The sequence below is a fragment of the Macaca thibetana genome, chromosome 16 (assembly GCF_024542745.1).
Source record: "Macaca thibetana thibetana isolate TM-01 chromosome 16, ASM2454274v1, whole genome shotgun sequence".
Lineage (NCBI taxonomy): Eukaryota > Metazoa > Chordata > Mammalia > Primates > Cercopithecidae > Macaca > Macaca thibetana.
In genome coordinates, this window is record NC_065593.1 from 13,543,057 (window position 1) to 13,557,168 (window position 14,112).

General features: G+C 48.6%; 1 protein-coding gene across 4 annotated transcripts in view; it reads right to left on the bottom strand.

The window, feature by feature from the left end:
- DNAH2 (dynein axonemal heavy chain 2) overlaps nt 1-14,112 on the bottom strand; it is a 122,338-nt gene that overhangs the window by 14,838 nt on the left and 93,388 nt on the right. For all 4 annotated transcript variants that reach the window (XM_050765148.1, XM_050765147.1, XM_050765149.1 and 1 more), the window contains 11 exons: nt 13,772-13,941; nt 13,504-13,620; nt 2,761-2,925; nt 2,082-2,207; nt 1,788-1,936; nt 1,650-1,716; nt 1,410-1,560; nt 1,046-1,194; nt 732-865; nt 445-589; nt 102-301 (listed from right to left, as the gene is read on the bottom strand). In XM_050765148.1, coding sequence (XP_050621105.1) covers nt 102-301; nt 445-589; nt 732-865; nt 1,046-1,194; nt 1,410-1,560; nt 1,650-1,716; nt 1,788-1,936; nt 2,082-2,207; nt 2,761-2,925; nt 13,504-13,620; nt 13,772-13,941 — 1,573 coding nt within the window. The remainder of the gene's footprint in view (nt 1-101; nt 302-444; nt 590-731; nt 866-1,045; nt 1,195-1,409; nt 1,561-1,649; nt 1,717-1,787; nt 1,937-2,081; nt 2,208-2,760; nt 2,926-13,503; nt 13,621-13,771; nt 13,942-14,112) is intronic.

The following is a 14,112-nucleotide window of genomic DNA, read 5'->3' on the forward strand; positions in this document are numbered from 1 at the left end:
GGGCTGAGAGCCGCAGCGCGGGAAAGCATGAAGGCACAGTGGCCCGAAGAACCACGACCACTCGGCCTCCGGGCTGGGGCATATTGGGGGCACCCTCAGACCTGTAGACAGCGTAGGTGTGGTAGTCGTTCAGATAGTCAATGCGGTCCTCCAGCTTATTGCTGCGGTGGCTCTTGTCGATGCTGAGGATGAAGAGGCTGATGTAGGCATCCAGTGAGAACTGGTACATGGGGTCGATGCAGCCCATATCATTGAGCACGAAGAACAGGATTGATGCCCGCTGGGCACACGGGCGGTAAGCCTGCCAGCGGGGGAGTGGAATCAGGGCCACCGAGGGACATGGCAGGGAGCAGGGGCTCAGGGAAGGAGGGGTCTCGAGCCGTCATGATGGAGTTGCATCTTGGATGGCTGGCGGGAGGCAGGGCTGGAGGGCCAGGAGCTTACCTCCCGGGCCAAGTCAATGTTGATCTCTGTGGTCTCACTGGTCTCCAGCTGCTCAGTCACCTCTGTGGCCGTGATCTTGGAGGTCTGCAGCGTGTTCACCAGCTGCACGTCATCCAGCAGGGAGCCGGTGGCCTCATTCAGCAGCCTAGGGGGAGGCCCAGAGGCACATGGAGCAAGGGGTTAGGGGGACCAGGCTCCCTGGGATGCTGTCGTGCCTGGGGTAGACTGGGTAGAGGCTGTCTGGGAGTAGACCTGTGGGGCGGTGGGAGGGGGAGGCAGGGCCTCACCGCAGGATCTCATCCTCCAGCTCCTTGAGCTTCCTCTTGCCAGCCGCGATGTTGATGACCAGTGAGTCCTTCTGCTCCTCCAGCTCAGGCCGCTCCTTCCTCACCACGATGCCCAGCAGCTGGGCCTCCAGGCCCTGGGGCATCAGCACTCACAGTGAGGGGCTCTCACCCCTTTGACCTTCACCTTCCTCATCCCTTTCCACCTCGAAAGACCCATCATCCTCAGCTGCCCAAACAAGCTTATCCCTTTTCTCAATCCTTCCCAATTCTTCCTGCTTCACCCTAGCTCAGTCTGGACCTCAGTCTGCACCCACCTGTTCTTTAACAGCAAAGTTAACGATGGTGGTCTTGGCTGAGGTCTCTGGGCTGTAGTGGGGGTTGGAGAGCTTGGTGGTGATGTAGAAACGGAAACTGGTATTGTATTCCACCTCCTTATCGCCAATGCGCATCAACAGCCGACCACCTGCATCCACAGAAGGGTCAGGGGCAAGGACTCCATGTGACAGGTACCGGCTAACCCGTCCCCCACCGGCATCCAGGGGCAGTGACTCGGCCTGTCCTAAGGCCCCAGCCCAGGGCTGTCTGAACAGAGGGACAGGTAAGAACAGGACACAGTCAGAGAGCCAGTCCTTCCCTCCCTGGCATCCCACTCGGCTGGTCTTGGGGACTTGTCCTGACCGATTCGGGCTACAGATTTGTTGAGCACGGGGTTGAGTGTGGGGTCCAGATATTCCTGCACATTCTGAAGTAGCACAGGGTATCCAAACTGAATGGCGTTTTCTAGGATTCGCAGGTAATCGCTCATCTGCAGGTCAATGATCTTCAGGCCCTAGAGAGCAAGGGGGAATGTGAAGGAACACTGCGGGAGAGGTGGGGCCTCAGGAAGAGGGGGACTAATCCAGCCCCCGAGCCTCACACCTGGCCTCCTTCCATGTTCTTAATCCATTTCAGGGCCTGGGCCTGAGGGTCGATCATCAGTGCCCACCTGGAGGGGGAGTACAGGTCAGAGGCGAGGCCCTCTCTCCCACGCCACCCCCACGCCCAGCAGCACCTTACCTGTTGCCTCGGGTGACGATGATGCCGTTCTCCGTGGAGAAGGCATCTGAGGGCAACCCTTGGATGTTCCAGTCCCGGACTTTGGTAGGATTGGACAGGAAGTTATCAATGGCGAAGGAAGGGGAGCAAGGAACCTGAAGCTCCCAGATCTGAGGAGAGAAAGGCCCCAAGCTTTAACTTGAAGAGCTGAGCCCAGCAGCCCCTGCGTCTTCACGCTATCTCTTAATATTTCCAGAGGTCCTGCCCCCAGCCCTGGTTTCGGAGCTCGCTTATCATACCTGAGCCCCATCTCACCTTCCGGATCCAGATTTGGTTGACAATCTCATCCCGGTAGTTGGTCAGGAAAGGTCCCATGTAGGACAGGAAGGCAGCTGCCAGGAGACAGTCCCCGACCAGGTAGCCCAGGTCCTCCTCCAGGCCCTGGCGGACAGGAGGGAGGGTAAGCCTGCCTGGGCCCCGGCACTCTGGGAGACTCTTGGAATGCTTTTGAAGGCACCCTCCTCTGGACACTGTCTAGTTCAAAGAGGTTCTTTCCTTCCCCTAAACCTTTGCGTCCTGACAACTCTAGCCTGGTTCTAATTACTTTCGAGTTCTCTATCTCTAATGGCAATGTTTACATTCTGGTGATAAGGCCCAACCCTTTCGCGAAGCCAGGAGCTCACTGAGAGCAGAAACAGGATGTGCCATGTCTGTTTTCTATCTGGTCGGTGGGCTACATCAAGAGTCCTTGTGTGTGCTTCACAGCCCTATCCAAACACTGAAGCAGATCCCTAATGGTGCTAAAAGCCTTTCCTTCCATTGCTCTCACCAAAGGTGTGCAGGGGGAGGGGAAGAGCTCCCACACCTCAGTTCTTAGAGTTCCCTATACCCAGGTGTCCCGGTTTTCCCTGACTGCCCCTTAAGCTAAAAGGGATGGGTCTCTTGGAAGTGGTGAGCAGAGGGAAAGGACACCAGGTGGTATAGTCGATCTCACCTGGACTGTCTCCTCCCATCTGGCCTTCTCGCCTGCCAACCCCGACACCAGCATCCCCGCTCGCTCCAGCTTCAGCTCCATCTCTTCAGACTTCTTGCGAAGCTCCTCCTTCTGTGCCAGCTTCTCGTCGTACTGTTTCTTCAACATCTCCAGTTTCTCAGCTACCTGGGAGAGATTGGAGTTTAGCGCATCAAACACAGGGCTTGCAGCCAGATTGTTCTCGTTCACATCATGACTCTGCCATTTTGTAGCTTTGTTAATCTCTTTGAGCCTCAAAGAGATTTGTTTCCTCATGTTGTAAAAGAATACCTACTCTATAGGGTTGTCGTGAAGAGTAAATTGAGATAAAATACATGTGATGAGGTGAATTTTCTTCCCCTTCCTTCCACCACCCTTTCCTAGAAACCAGAAACTACGTGGTAGTTTCTGGGTAGCTGGGTAGGGGGCAGAGACCTCTTAAAGCATAATAAAACCACACATGAGGCAGGTGGCTCACGCCTGTAATCCCAGCACTTTGGGAGGCCGAGGCGGGCGGATCACCTGAAGTTGGGAGTTCAAGACTAGCCTGATCAACATGGAGAAACCCCGTCTCTACTAAAAATACAAAATTAGCTGGGTGTGGTGGCTCATGCCTGTAGTCCCAGCTACTCGGGAGACTGAGGCACGAGAATCGCTTGAACCCGGGAGGCAGAGGTTGGGGTGAGCCGAGATCATGCCATTGCACTCCAGCCTGGGCAACAAGAGTGAAACTCTGTCTCAAAACCAACCAACAAACAACCACACAAGATAGATTGGGAAGTGAAGTCCAGACAGCACATAAATGACTGCCACTCCATGCCAGAGGCCATACCTAAGGTGGAACCTTGAAAAGGGAAGAAAAAGCGAGAAATGAACCCAAAAGCTGTTAGAGGGAGACTCCATTCGAGACAAAGGGCTGGCTGGGTGTGGTGGCTCATGCCTGTAATCCCAATACTTTGGCAAGCCAAGGCAGAAGGATCACTTGGGGCCAGGAGCTTGAGACCAGCCTAGGCGACATGGTGAGACCTCACCTCTATTCAAAAATAGAAAATAAGTACAAAAATAAAAAGACAAAGGACCAAGTCCAAGGTCCCACACTAGAGATGGAGGCCTGGGCAGAGCTTCGTATACTACCCCTCTCAAGTCATTGCCACCTGTGGACTCTGTTGAGGTTAGAATGAATATATATTCACTGAAATCTGAAAGAGAGAACTGATAGAGCCTTGTCCCAAGATCTGTATATGTGTATGATCCTGTATGTATATCTGACCGGCCAACAGCAGTTGTGCCTGGATACAGATTGTATCACTGTCCTCTTCATCATGAGGAATATGGGGTGGGGGGTTACACATAGCATTTACATGATACATGTTCCCTTTCCTGCTGCCACCTCACTGGGAAAGGCAGCCCACAATCGTGGAAATAGTTCCACTACTAGAAAGTAGTAGCTCTGCTTTAACTGAGTGATTCTGGTAAGTTTCAACCTTTCGGAGCCTCGCCAGGGTTGCTGTGGGTAAGGGTGATGTGGGCTATGGCATGGTGTGAGGCACACAGCAAGCAAGCCTTACCTGGCCCAAGCACTTGGAAATGGGAGAGATCACTCTCCAAAAAATATTCTTTAAAACAACGTGGAGGGCCAGGTGCGATGGCTCACGCCTGTAATCCCAGCACTTTGGGAGGCCAAGGCAGGCAGATCACGAGGTCAGGAGTTCGAGACCACCCTGACCACTATGGTGAAATCCCATCTCTACTAAAAGTACAAAAATTAGCCAGGCATGGTGGCGGGTGCCCGTAGTCCCGGCTACTCGGGAGGCTGAGGCAGAAGAATTGCTTGAACCCGGGAGGCGGAGGTTGCGGTGAGCCGAGATCCCGCCACTACACTCCAGCCTGGTGACAGAGCAAGACTCCATCTCAAGAAAAAAAAAAAATGTGGAGATTCAAAGTGTCACCTTCTAGGGAGTGTCTGAATCTGCTGTGATTCTGGGGGCTGCCTGAAAAAATAAAAACAAGTAAAAATAAAGTGTCACCTTCCAAGGACACTAGGTTCAGCCTTGGTAGTGACCTGATAGACACCATTAACACCTAAAGAAGGAAGGTATCACTCAGGAGGCACGTGCTCATCTGGCCATTCAGAAGAACACTTGCTGGGAGCCAGCAGGGGTTGCGCCGCAAACCCACACGTGGGTGTGGGGTCTAACCCTGAGGGAGCCGATGCTTCAGGGGTCTTCGCTCCAACACCTGCCAGTCACCAGGATCATGTGATCCAGCTGGGCCCGCCCTCATCACCAACATTCTGACTGTAATTTCACTTGTGGAGATTTGTTAATAGGGAGGCATCCAGGCTGCTCGATAGTTCTTTTCATTTTGTTTTGTTCGTTTCTCTTTTTTTTTTTTTTTTTTTTTTGAGATGGAGTCTCGCTCTGTCGCCCAGGCTGGAGTGCAGTGGCCAGATCTCAGCTCACTGCAAGCTCCGCCTCCCGGGTTCCCGCCATTCTCCTGCCTCAGCCTCCCGGGTAGCTGGGACTACAGGCGCCCGCCACCTCGCCCGGCTAGTTTTTTGTATTTTTTAGTAGAGACGGGGTTTCACCGTGTTAGCCAGGGTGGTCTCCATCTCCTGACCTCGTGATCCGCCCGTCTCAGCCTCCCAAAGTGCTGGGATTACAGGCTTGAGCCACCGCGCCCGGCCATTATTATTATACTTTAAGTTCTAGGGTACATGTGCACAACGTGCAGGTTTGTTACATATGTATACTTGTGCCATGTTGGTGTGCTGCACCCATCAACTCGTCAACAGTTATATTTTTTATAGACAGTTTTTTTTTTTATAGACAGTTCTATATTTCATTATTTATTTTATGTGCAGTGGTGGTGTTGTCATTGTTTATTTCTTATACAAGAAATACATGTGGCCGGGTCTGGTGGCTCATGGCTGTAATCCCAGCACTTTGGGAGGCCGAGGCGGGCAGATCACGAGGTCAGGAGTTCGAGACCAGCCTGGCCAATCTCTCTTTTTTTTTTCCTCAAAAAAAAAAAAGAAAGAAAGAAAAGAAATACATGCATGAGATTAAAACCTAAATGACGTAAAAGAGGTTACAGGAAAAGTAGCATCTAGACCATCTTTCCCACAGCCAGACTTCTTCCTCTGAGGCAAACTACTTTGTTTGTTTGTTTATTTTGAGACGGAGTCTCGTTCTTGTCACCTAGACCAGAGTGCAATGGCACAATCTTGGCTCACTGCAACCTCTGCCTCCTGGGTTCAAGCGATTCTCCTGCCTCAGCCTCCTGAGTAGCTGGGATTACAGGTGCGCACCACCACACCTGGCCAATTTTTGTGTTTCTAGTAGAGGTGGAGTTCACCATGTTGGCCAGGCTGGTCTCAAACTCCTGACCTCAGGTGATCCTCTGGCCTCGGCCTCCCAAAGTACTGGGATTACAGGTGTGAGCCACCGTGCCCAACCATGGCAAACTACTTTTTAACCACTTTTCTTTTTATTTATGCTGGTTGTTACTTCCATATCTCTGAAAAATATGCCTATGCCTCTATTTTTAAAGTATGCTAATCTCTTTGGAGCTTTAAATTTTTAAAAATTATTATGAAAACTTTTAAACCTAGAAACACCCATCAGCTAGATTTCACAGTTAGCATTTTGCTATATATATTTCATCTACTTGTTTTTTGCCAAAGTATCTTAAAGTAAATTTAAAACTCATGAAATCTCAAGCCTAAATACTTCATAACACATCTCTAAAAGTAATAATAATAAGGACATTTTTCTGCATAACTACAACACTATTATACCTAATAAAATCTTTGTCATATCTCAGAAAATAATTTTTACTACCTGTGATTTTTTTTTTGAATAGTGAATATATTTACATAAATCAAAATCCAAAAGGAACAAAAGTGCATATGGTGAAGGGGAAGTCTTCCTGCCATTCCTGAGCCTGGTCCCAGACCCTGCCCTAGTTTCCCATGTAGCTTTCTAGAATAGTCCATGCACAGAATTGTTTATATATAAAGAAAACAAGCACGGTGAAGGCAGGGACTTGTTCACCACTGAATCCTTAGACCTAAAATAATGCCCAGCACTCACATATTTTTTTGAATAAATATATATCTTTTTTTTTTTTAGACAGAGTCTCACACTCTCGCCCAGGTTGGAGTGCAGTGGCGCCATCTTGGCTCACTGCAACCTCCACCTCCCAGGTTCAAGCTATTCTCCTGCCTCAGCCTTCCAAGTAGCTGGGATTACAGGCGTGCACCACCACGCCCGGCTAATTTTTGTATTTTTAGTAGAGACACGGTTTTAACATGTTGGCCAGGCTGGTCTCAAACTCCTGACCTCCAGTGATCCACCTGCATCAACCTCCCAAAGTGCTGGAATTACAGGCATGAGCCACTGTGCCCGCCCTGAATAAATGAATTTTTAATCAGTGGTTCTATGCTATAACACTGTACTTTACTATTTTTTTTTTTTGCTTGTTTCCAAATCAGTTCTTGTGAGCTGCCTCATTGTTTTTAGCAGCTGCAAAATACTCTTGTGTGAGATTGAACTATGATTTATGTAACAAGTCTCCTACGGATACACATTTGTGTTTTTCCAACATTCTGCTATTAACAATGCTGTAATAAATATCCGTGTACAAGGCCGAGCATGGTGGCTCAAGCCTGTAATCCCAGCACTTTGGGAGACAGAGGCAGAAGGACTGCTTGAGGCCAGGAGTTTGAGACCCCTGGCAGCACAGTAAGACCCTGTCTCTACACGCCCCCCCCCAAAAAAAAAACTACAAAAGAAAAAAAAGTAATTCATGTACAGGCATAAGCACATCTTCACACTGTTTTCTTATTCCTTTAAATTTTGTTTACTTTGTGAATTTTTGAATAGCTATCAAAAATTCAAAAGGTCCAAGGGCGTGAGGGTATGAAAAGTCTTCCTTCTAACCCTGTTCCCCACTCAGCCAGCTTCCTTCTTTAGAGGCAGCCAGTGTTACCTGTTTCTTGACTCTCCTTCCAGAGGTATTCTATACATATACAAGCATAGTCTATAGTGCTGCTGCCTGGTGTATCCATTTTAGGCTATTTCTTTCTTTCTTTTATTTTTTTAGACAGAATCTCACTCTTGTCACCCAGGCTGGAGTGCAATGGCACAATCTCAGCTCACTGTAGCCTCCGCCTCCGGGGTTCAAGCGATTCTCCTGCCTCAGCCTCCCAAGTAGCTAGGATTACAGGTGCCCACCACCACGCCCAGCAATTTTTTTTTTTTTTTTTTTTTAAGTAGAGACAGGGTTTCACCATGTTGGCCAGGCTGGTCTCAAACTCCTGACCTTGGGTGATCCGCCTGCCTCAGCCTCCCAAAGTGCTAGGATTCCAGGCGTGAGCCACCGCACCTGGCTTTATTTTTATCTTTATTTTTTGAGGCAGGATTTTGCTCTGTTGCCCAGGCTGGAGGACAGTGGCATAATCATAGCTCACTGCACTCTCAACCTTCTGGGCTCAAGTGATCCTCCCACCTCAGCCTTCCAAGTAGCTGGAACTACAGGTGTGCGCCACTGTGTCCGGCTAATTTTTTTCTATTTTGTGGAGACACAGTCTCTCTATGTTGCCCAGGCTGATCTCGAACTTCTAGGCTCAAGCAATCCCCCAGCCCCTGCCTCCCAAAGAGCTGGGATTACAGGCATAAACCACCAAGTCCGGCCTGAATTGTGCACTTTAAAATGGTTATAATGATATATTTTATATGTATTTTACAACGATCAACCCCCTAAGAAAAGAAAGTATACATATGTGGATTTATAACCCCCGATCCAGTAAATGCTTGATGGTTGGATTGTATCTCTTATATTAATCTATTGCTAAAGATTTCTCCTAGTTAAATTTAAGTGCACAAGTTATAGTTCCAGATAACTGACATTTTGGTGGAGCTAAAACCAAGATTTTCTCTATGTATCCTAATTGCCTCAAATGCTATTGAGTTTCTTCTATGGTCTCTGGCAACAGTAATAACCAGAATTTTGGCAACATAATTTTATCTGCAAGCTGTGCATGCCTTATTAAGACCCTTGAATTCTATTTGAATCTCAAATAATGCTCATGAGAGACTTCATTCTGAACTAATACAGCCTCTGAGGTCCTGAGGAACAACATCCTTTTCCAGGGAGAGACAGCCTAGCTTAAGAAAACTGATCTACCCAGAGAACCCCCACCCCGCTACAGTCCAAATGTTCACGTCTCACTCAAATTCATTTTCGAACTTAATCCCCAGTGCAGTGGTGTTGGAAGGTGGGGCATCTGGGAGGTGATTAGGTCATGGGGGTGGGGCCCTCAGGAATGGGATTAGTGCCCTAGTAAAAGAAGCCCAAGAGAGCTTGTTTGTCCCTTCTGTTACGTGAAGACACACCTAAGCATCATCTATGAGGAACTGGCCCTACCAGACACTGAATGTACTTGCACCTTGATTTTAGACTTTCCAGCCTTCAGAACTGTAAGATATCAATGTCTGTTATTTATAAATTACCCAGTATTTTGCTATAAGAGCCCAAATGAACTGAGATAACCCCTGAGCTGAGACTGAGCAGAACAGGAAGTTGGGGAGGATGATTTGGGGACTTTAACTTCAGACGGTTGAATTCTAGATTTTTAACTCACAAAAGCAAGATTAGTTGATTTCGAATTTCCATTTCTTTGGACTTTAGTTTACCAAGGGATTTATTTAATCTTTGAAATTTAATTTCTCCCTGGGGGTTATATTCAAATTTGTGGAATTTCTGTGTATGGTTATTATTGGAGTGTTTTAATGCTGTCATTTAATTGAACTGCATGGCCTCTGATATGTTATGTTGGACAATGTGACTAGGCATAATTTGGAATGCAAAATAGGAAAAAAATGTGAATATTCTACCTTGGGGATACAGTTGCCCTGAAGTAGATTAAGACATAATTTGGAATGCAAAATAGGAAAAAAATGGGAATATTCAGACTTGGGGATACAGTTGCCTTGAAATATATTAAGATTCTGTTCTGACCCATTTCAAAGCCTTCTGGGGCCCTATCTACGCCACTGGTTTGTAACCCTTGTTGTATATCAGAACTAGCTGACAAGTGAGTAATGGCTAAAGCTATTTACTCAAAATTTTTTTCTGATCTGCAATGTAATTGGGCTCTGAGCCTCTTTTCAGACCTGAGCCTCAGTACTATGCATAAGCATTCCCACCTCTGGTAGGCTCTGACAGGAAAGCTTTTAAAATGCTGATCCTTAGGCTCTGCCAGGGATTCTTACTTAATTGAGCTGGGGCAGGGCCCAGGTATCAGCACAGTGCCTAGTTGTGAAGTTCTATTAAAAGGTACATTTGGGGGTGGGCATGGTGGCTCACACCTGTAATCTCAGCACTTTGGGAGGCTGAGGTGGGCAGATCAGATGAGGTCAGAAGTTCAAGACCAGCCTGGCCAACGTGCTGAAACCCTATCTCTACTAAAAATACAAAAATTAGCCGGGCGTGGTGGCAGACGCCTGTAATCCCAGCTACTCGGGAGGCTGAGGAAGGAGAATCGCTTGAATCCAGGAGTCAGAAGTTACAGCAAGCCAGGATCGCTCCACTGCACTCCAGCCTGGGTGATAGAGCGAGACAAGGTCTCAAAAACAAAACAAAACAAAAAGGGTATATTTGGGCCAGGTGGGGTGGCTTACCCTTGTAATCCTAGCAACTTGGGAGGCCAAGGCAGGAGGATTACTTGAGCCCAGGAGTTCAAGACCAGACTGGGCAACATGGTGAAACCCTGTCTCTACAAAAAATACAAAAAATTAACCAGGAATGGTGGAGTGTGCCTGTAGGCCCAGCTACTCGGGAGGCTTGGGTAGGAGGATCACCAGAGCCCAGGAAGTTGAGGCTGCAGTGAGTCGTGATTGTGCCACTGCACTCTAGTCTGGGCAACCGAGTGAGATCCTGTCTCGGAAAACAAAAAAAGAACCTGTAATCCCAGCACTTTGGGAGGCCGAGACGGGCGGATCACAAGGTCAGGAGATCGAGACCATCCTGGCTAACACAGTGAAACCCCGTCTCTACTAAAAAATACAAAAAACTAGCTGGGCGAGGTGGCGGGCGCCTGTAGTCGCAGCTACTCGGGAGGCTGAGGCAGGAGAATGGCGTAAACCCGGGAGGCAGAGCTTGCAGTGAGCTGAGATCTGGCCACTGCACTCCAGCCTGGGCGACAGAGCGAGACTCTGTCTCAAAAAAAAAAAAAAGAAGAGAGAAAGAAAGAAAGAAAGAAAAGAAAGAAGAAAAGGAAGGAAGGAAGGGAAGGAAAAGAAGGAAGGAAAGGAAGGTACATTTGGGGGCATGGTGGCTCACACCTGTAATCCCAGCAACTTGTGAGACTGAGATGGGAGTTCAAGACCAAGACCAGCCTGGGCAATATAGCAAGACCCCATCTCTAAAAATAAATACATAAATGCTTCTTCTTCTTCTTTTTCTTTTTTTTTAAGGTGCATTTGGCTTGTAAATTTCACAAGCTTTGTCCATAAAAAAGGAGAAACGTTTGTTCCCTATCTGCTTTCTCTTATCATTTGGGGGTTCTCAAGTGTGGGTGTGGACCCTCCACCAGAAGACCTATCACTGGGTATGCTATAAATGCTTGTTTAATGAATGACACTGTTGGCAGTGCACCCCAGATGTCTCATATTTCATGTATGTAAGGAACCACCCCTAATTATTTAGCCTAGGATATGATTCATCTAGGAGAAAAACCTTTCCAAATGGATTGCCAGACCTGTGATTCTTCACTCTTGGGAAAAGAGAGTAAAAGAGTAAAGTTTTGTGAGAGGTTGGAAGGTGGCAGTGGTAGCAGGAATGGAACCGTGGAGGAGCAGGTGCAGAGAGAAGCCCTGTTCACCCAACCTGGGTGAGTTCCCCGCACCGAAGAGACCACACGGGCAGCTTCACTTTTGATAGTAAAGATGCCCACAGCAGGAAAAACCGGGGATGAGCCATGGGCAGAGTGGCATGAAGTCAGGAAACCCGGGATCTAGCCTAGCTCTGTCGGTGACGAGCCAGTGAGCCCTTGATGTCACTAGCCTCAGGCTCCTCATCTGATCTGTGGAGGTCGAACCTGGATGTTTTTCAAAGTTGGTTTTAGGTAAAACAGTTTGAAATTATATGGCCAGCTTCAATTATATAAATATTTTAAATTTCTATATAAAGATAGCACCAACAAAGTTACAGGGCAAGCGAAGATCAAAAGACTGGAAACAGTGGGTGTCTCAAAAGGGTAACAGTTAAATAAATGATGGTGTCCCTGTAGCTACCTATTGGAATATCATGCAGTGGTAAAAAGAAAGCAGAGACTCTTTATATACTGATAAGGAACAATCTTTGACTCACAAGTAAATAAGATAGTAAGGTTCCGGCCAGGCGTGGCGGCTCACGCCTGTAATCCCAGCACTTTGAGAGGCTGAGGCCGGCAGATCACCTGAGGTCAGGAGTTTGAGACCCGCCTGGCCAACATGGCAAAACCCTGTCTCTACTAAAAATACAAAAATCAGCCGGACGTGGTGTCGGGCACCTGTAATCCCAGCTACTCGGGAGGCTGAGGCAGGAGAACCGCCTGAACCCAGGAGGCGGAGGTTGCAGTGAGCTGAGATTGCGCCACTGCTCTCCAGCCTGGGTGATGGTAATATCGGCTGCTTTCAGAGAGGAAAGCTGGTGGCTAGAGAACAGAAGGTGGGTGGGGGGAGACTTCTTATTGGATACTTCTTTGTACCTTTCACACTTCAAACCATGTAACTGTATTACCTTGGGGATAGTGTAGTATTATTAAATCAATCATTTAAAAAATCAAATGATAAACTGGAAGAATTTTGAATTCTTTGGATAATGGCACTTGCCCATTCTGCCTGGTTCAGGAGTTACTCATGCATGTATCTTTATTTATTTATTTATTTATTTATTTTGAGACTGTCTCACTCTGTCGCCAGGCTGGAGTGCAGTGGTGTGATCTTGGCTCACTGCAACCTCCACCTCCCGGGTTCAAGCGATTCTCGTGCCTCAGCCTCCCAAGTAGCTGGGATTACAGGCGCCCGCCACCATGACCAGCTAATTTTTGCATTTTTAGTAGAGATGGGGTTTTACCATGTTGGCCAGGCTGGTCTTGAACTCGTGACCTCAGGTGATCCACCCACCTCGGCCTCCCAAAGTGCTGGGATTGCAGGCGTGAGCCGCCGCGACCAGCCTCATGCATGCATCTTGCAGGAGATCACCTGGGTTGCCCACACTTCTCACGGTAACTAACCCACTTGGCCTCTGGGAGAGCCTGTCCCCACACAACATATGCACAGACACTCTCACATTGTTCTTGGTCCACAGAAGCGACACAGACACTCTTGACCCATCCCCCTGGCAAAGACCAATTTGCCACACAGATTTCATCAGTTAATATCTCAGGCCTCAACTCTGAAGGGTGTGACAGAGATCGCCAGCTCCCAAGCCAATCTTTGGAAGGGCTCCTGGGTCACAGTGCCTCTGAGCCTTTATAACCCTCTGCAATCGACTTAGCTTTCTGAGCCAGAGGCAGCCCAGTCTAAACAGGGCACAGAGTGGGAAGGAGACAGGACTGGAATGGCATAGGACATGGGGAAGTGGGGTAGAATTAGATGGGAAAAAACAAATGCTTAATGAAGCAATCCAGAATTCAGGGAGAGGGACCTCCGTGGAAAAGACAGGTGATCGGCTCACCTCCCGCAGCTTCTCCTGGGCCTCAGCAAGCGCTGCTTGCTTCTCCCGAAGCTGAGCCAAGGCAGCGTTCATCCGGATCCGCTTGGGCTCCACCACCCGATACAGCCGCCCGTACAGCTTCAGGGAGACAGTCAGGCTGTGGGGGTCGCCCACCAACCCACCAATCCCCTCACCTCGAGGCATCCCCTCCTTCCACCTGGGTCTGTGCATCCACCCTTCTCCCAGGCCTGCCCTCCTTACCGCCCTGCCCCAGCCCGGACACCCTTACCTCCATGGCCCGCACCCACATGCAGAGGGACTTGGCAGCCAGGGAGACACGGCCGATGATATCAGGCTGGAAGTCAGGCTGGGCACAGTAGGCCCCGATCTTCTTCAGAACCTTATCTGAGATATTGTCTTTATCAAAGTTGATCAGTGACTTGATGAAATTCTGTTCCCCTGTGGGATGAAGATTAGGGGCCTTAGCCAGAGGCCTAATGCCATCCTCCTTGTCCAACAGTTTCACCTCCACTATGCATGCTTAGCCACATTTTTCCTGGGCTCAGTTCCTAAGGCCAAACTATCTGACCTGGCCCCTAGTTCCTCCCTCTGACTTGACTCTGTCTCTAG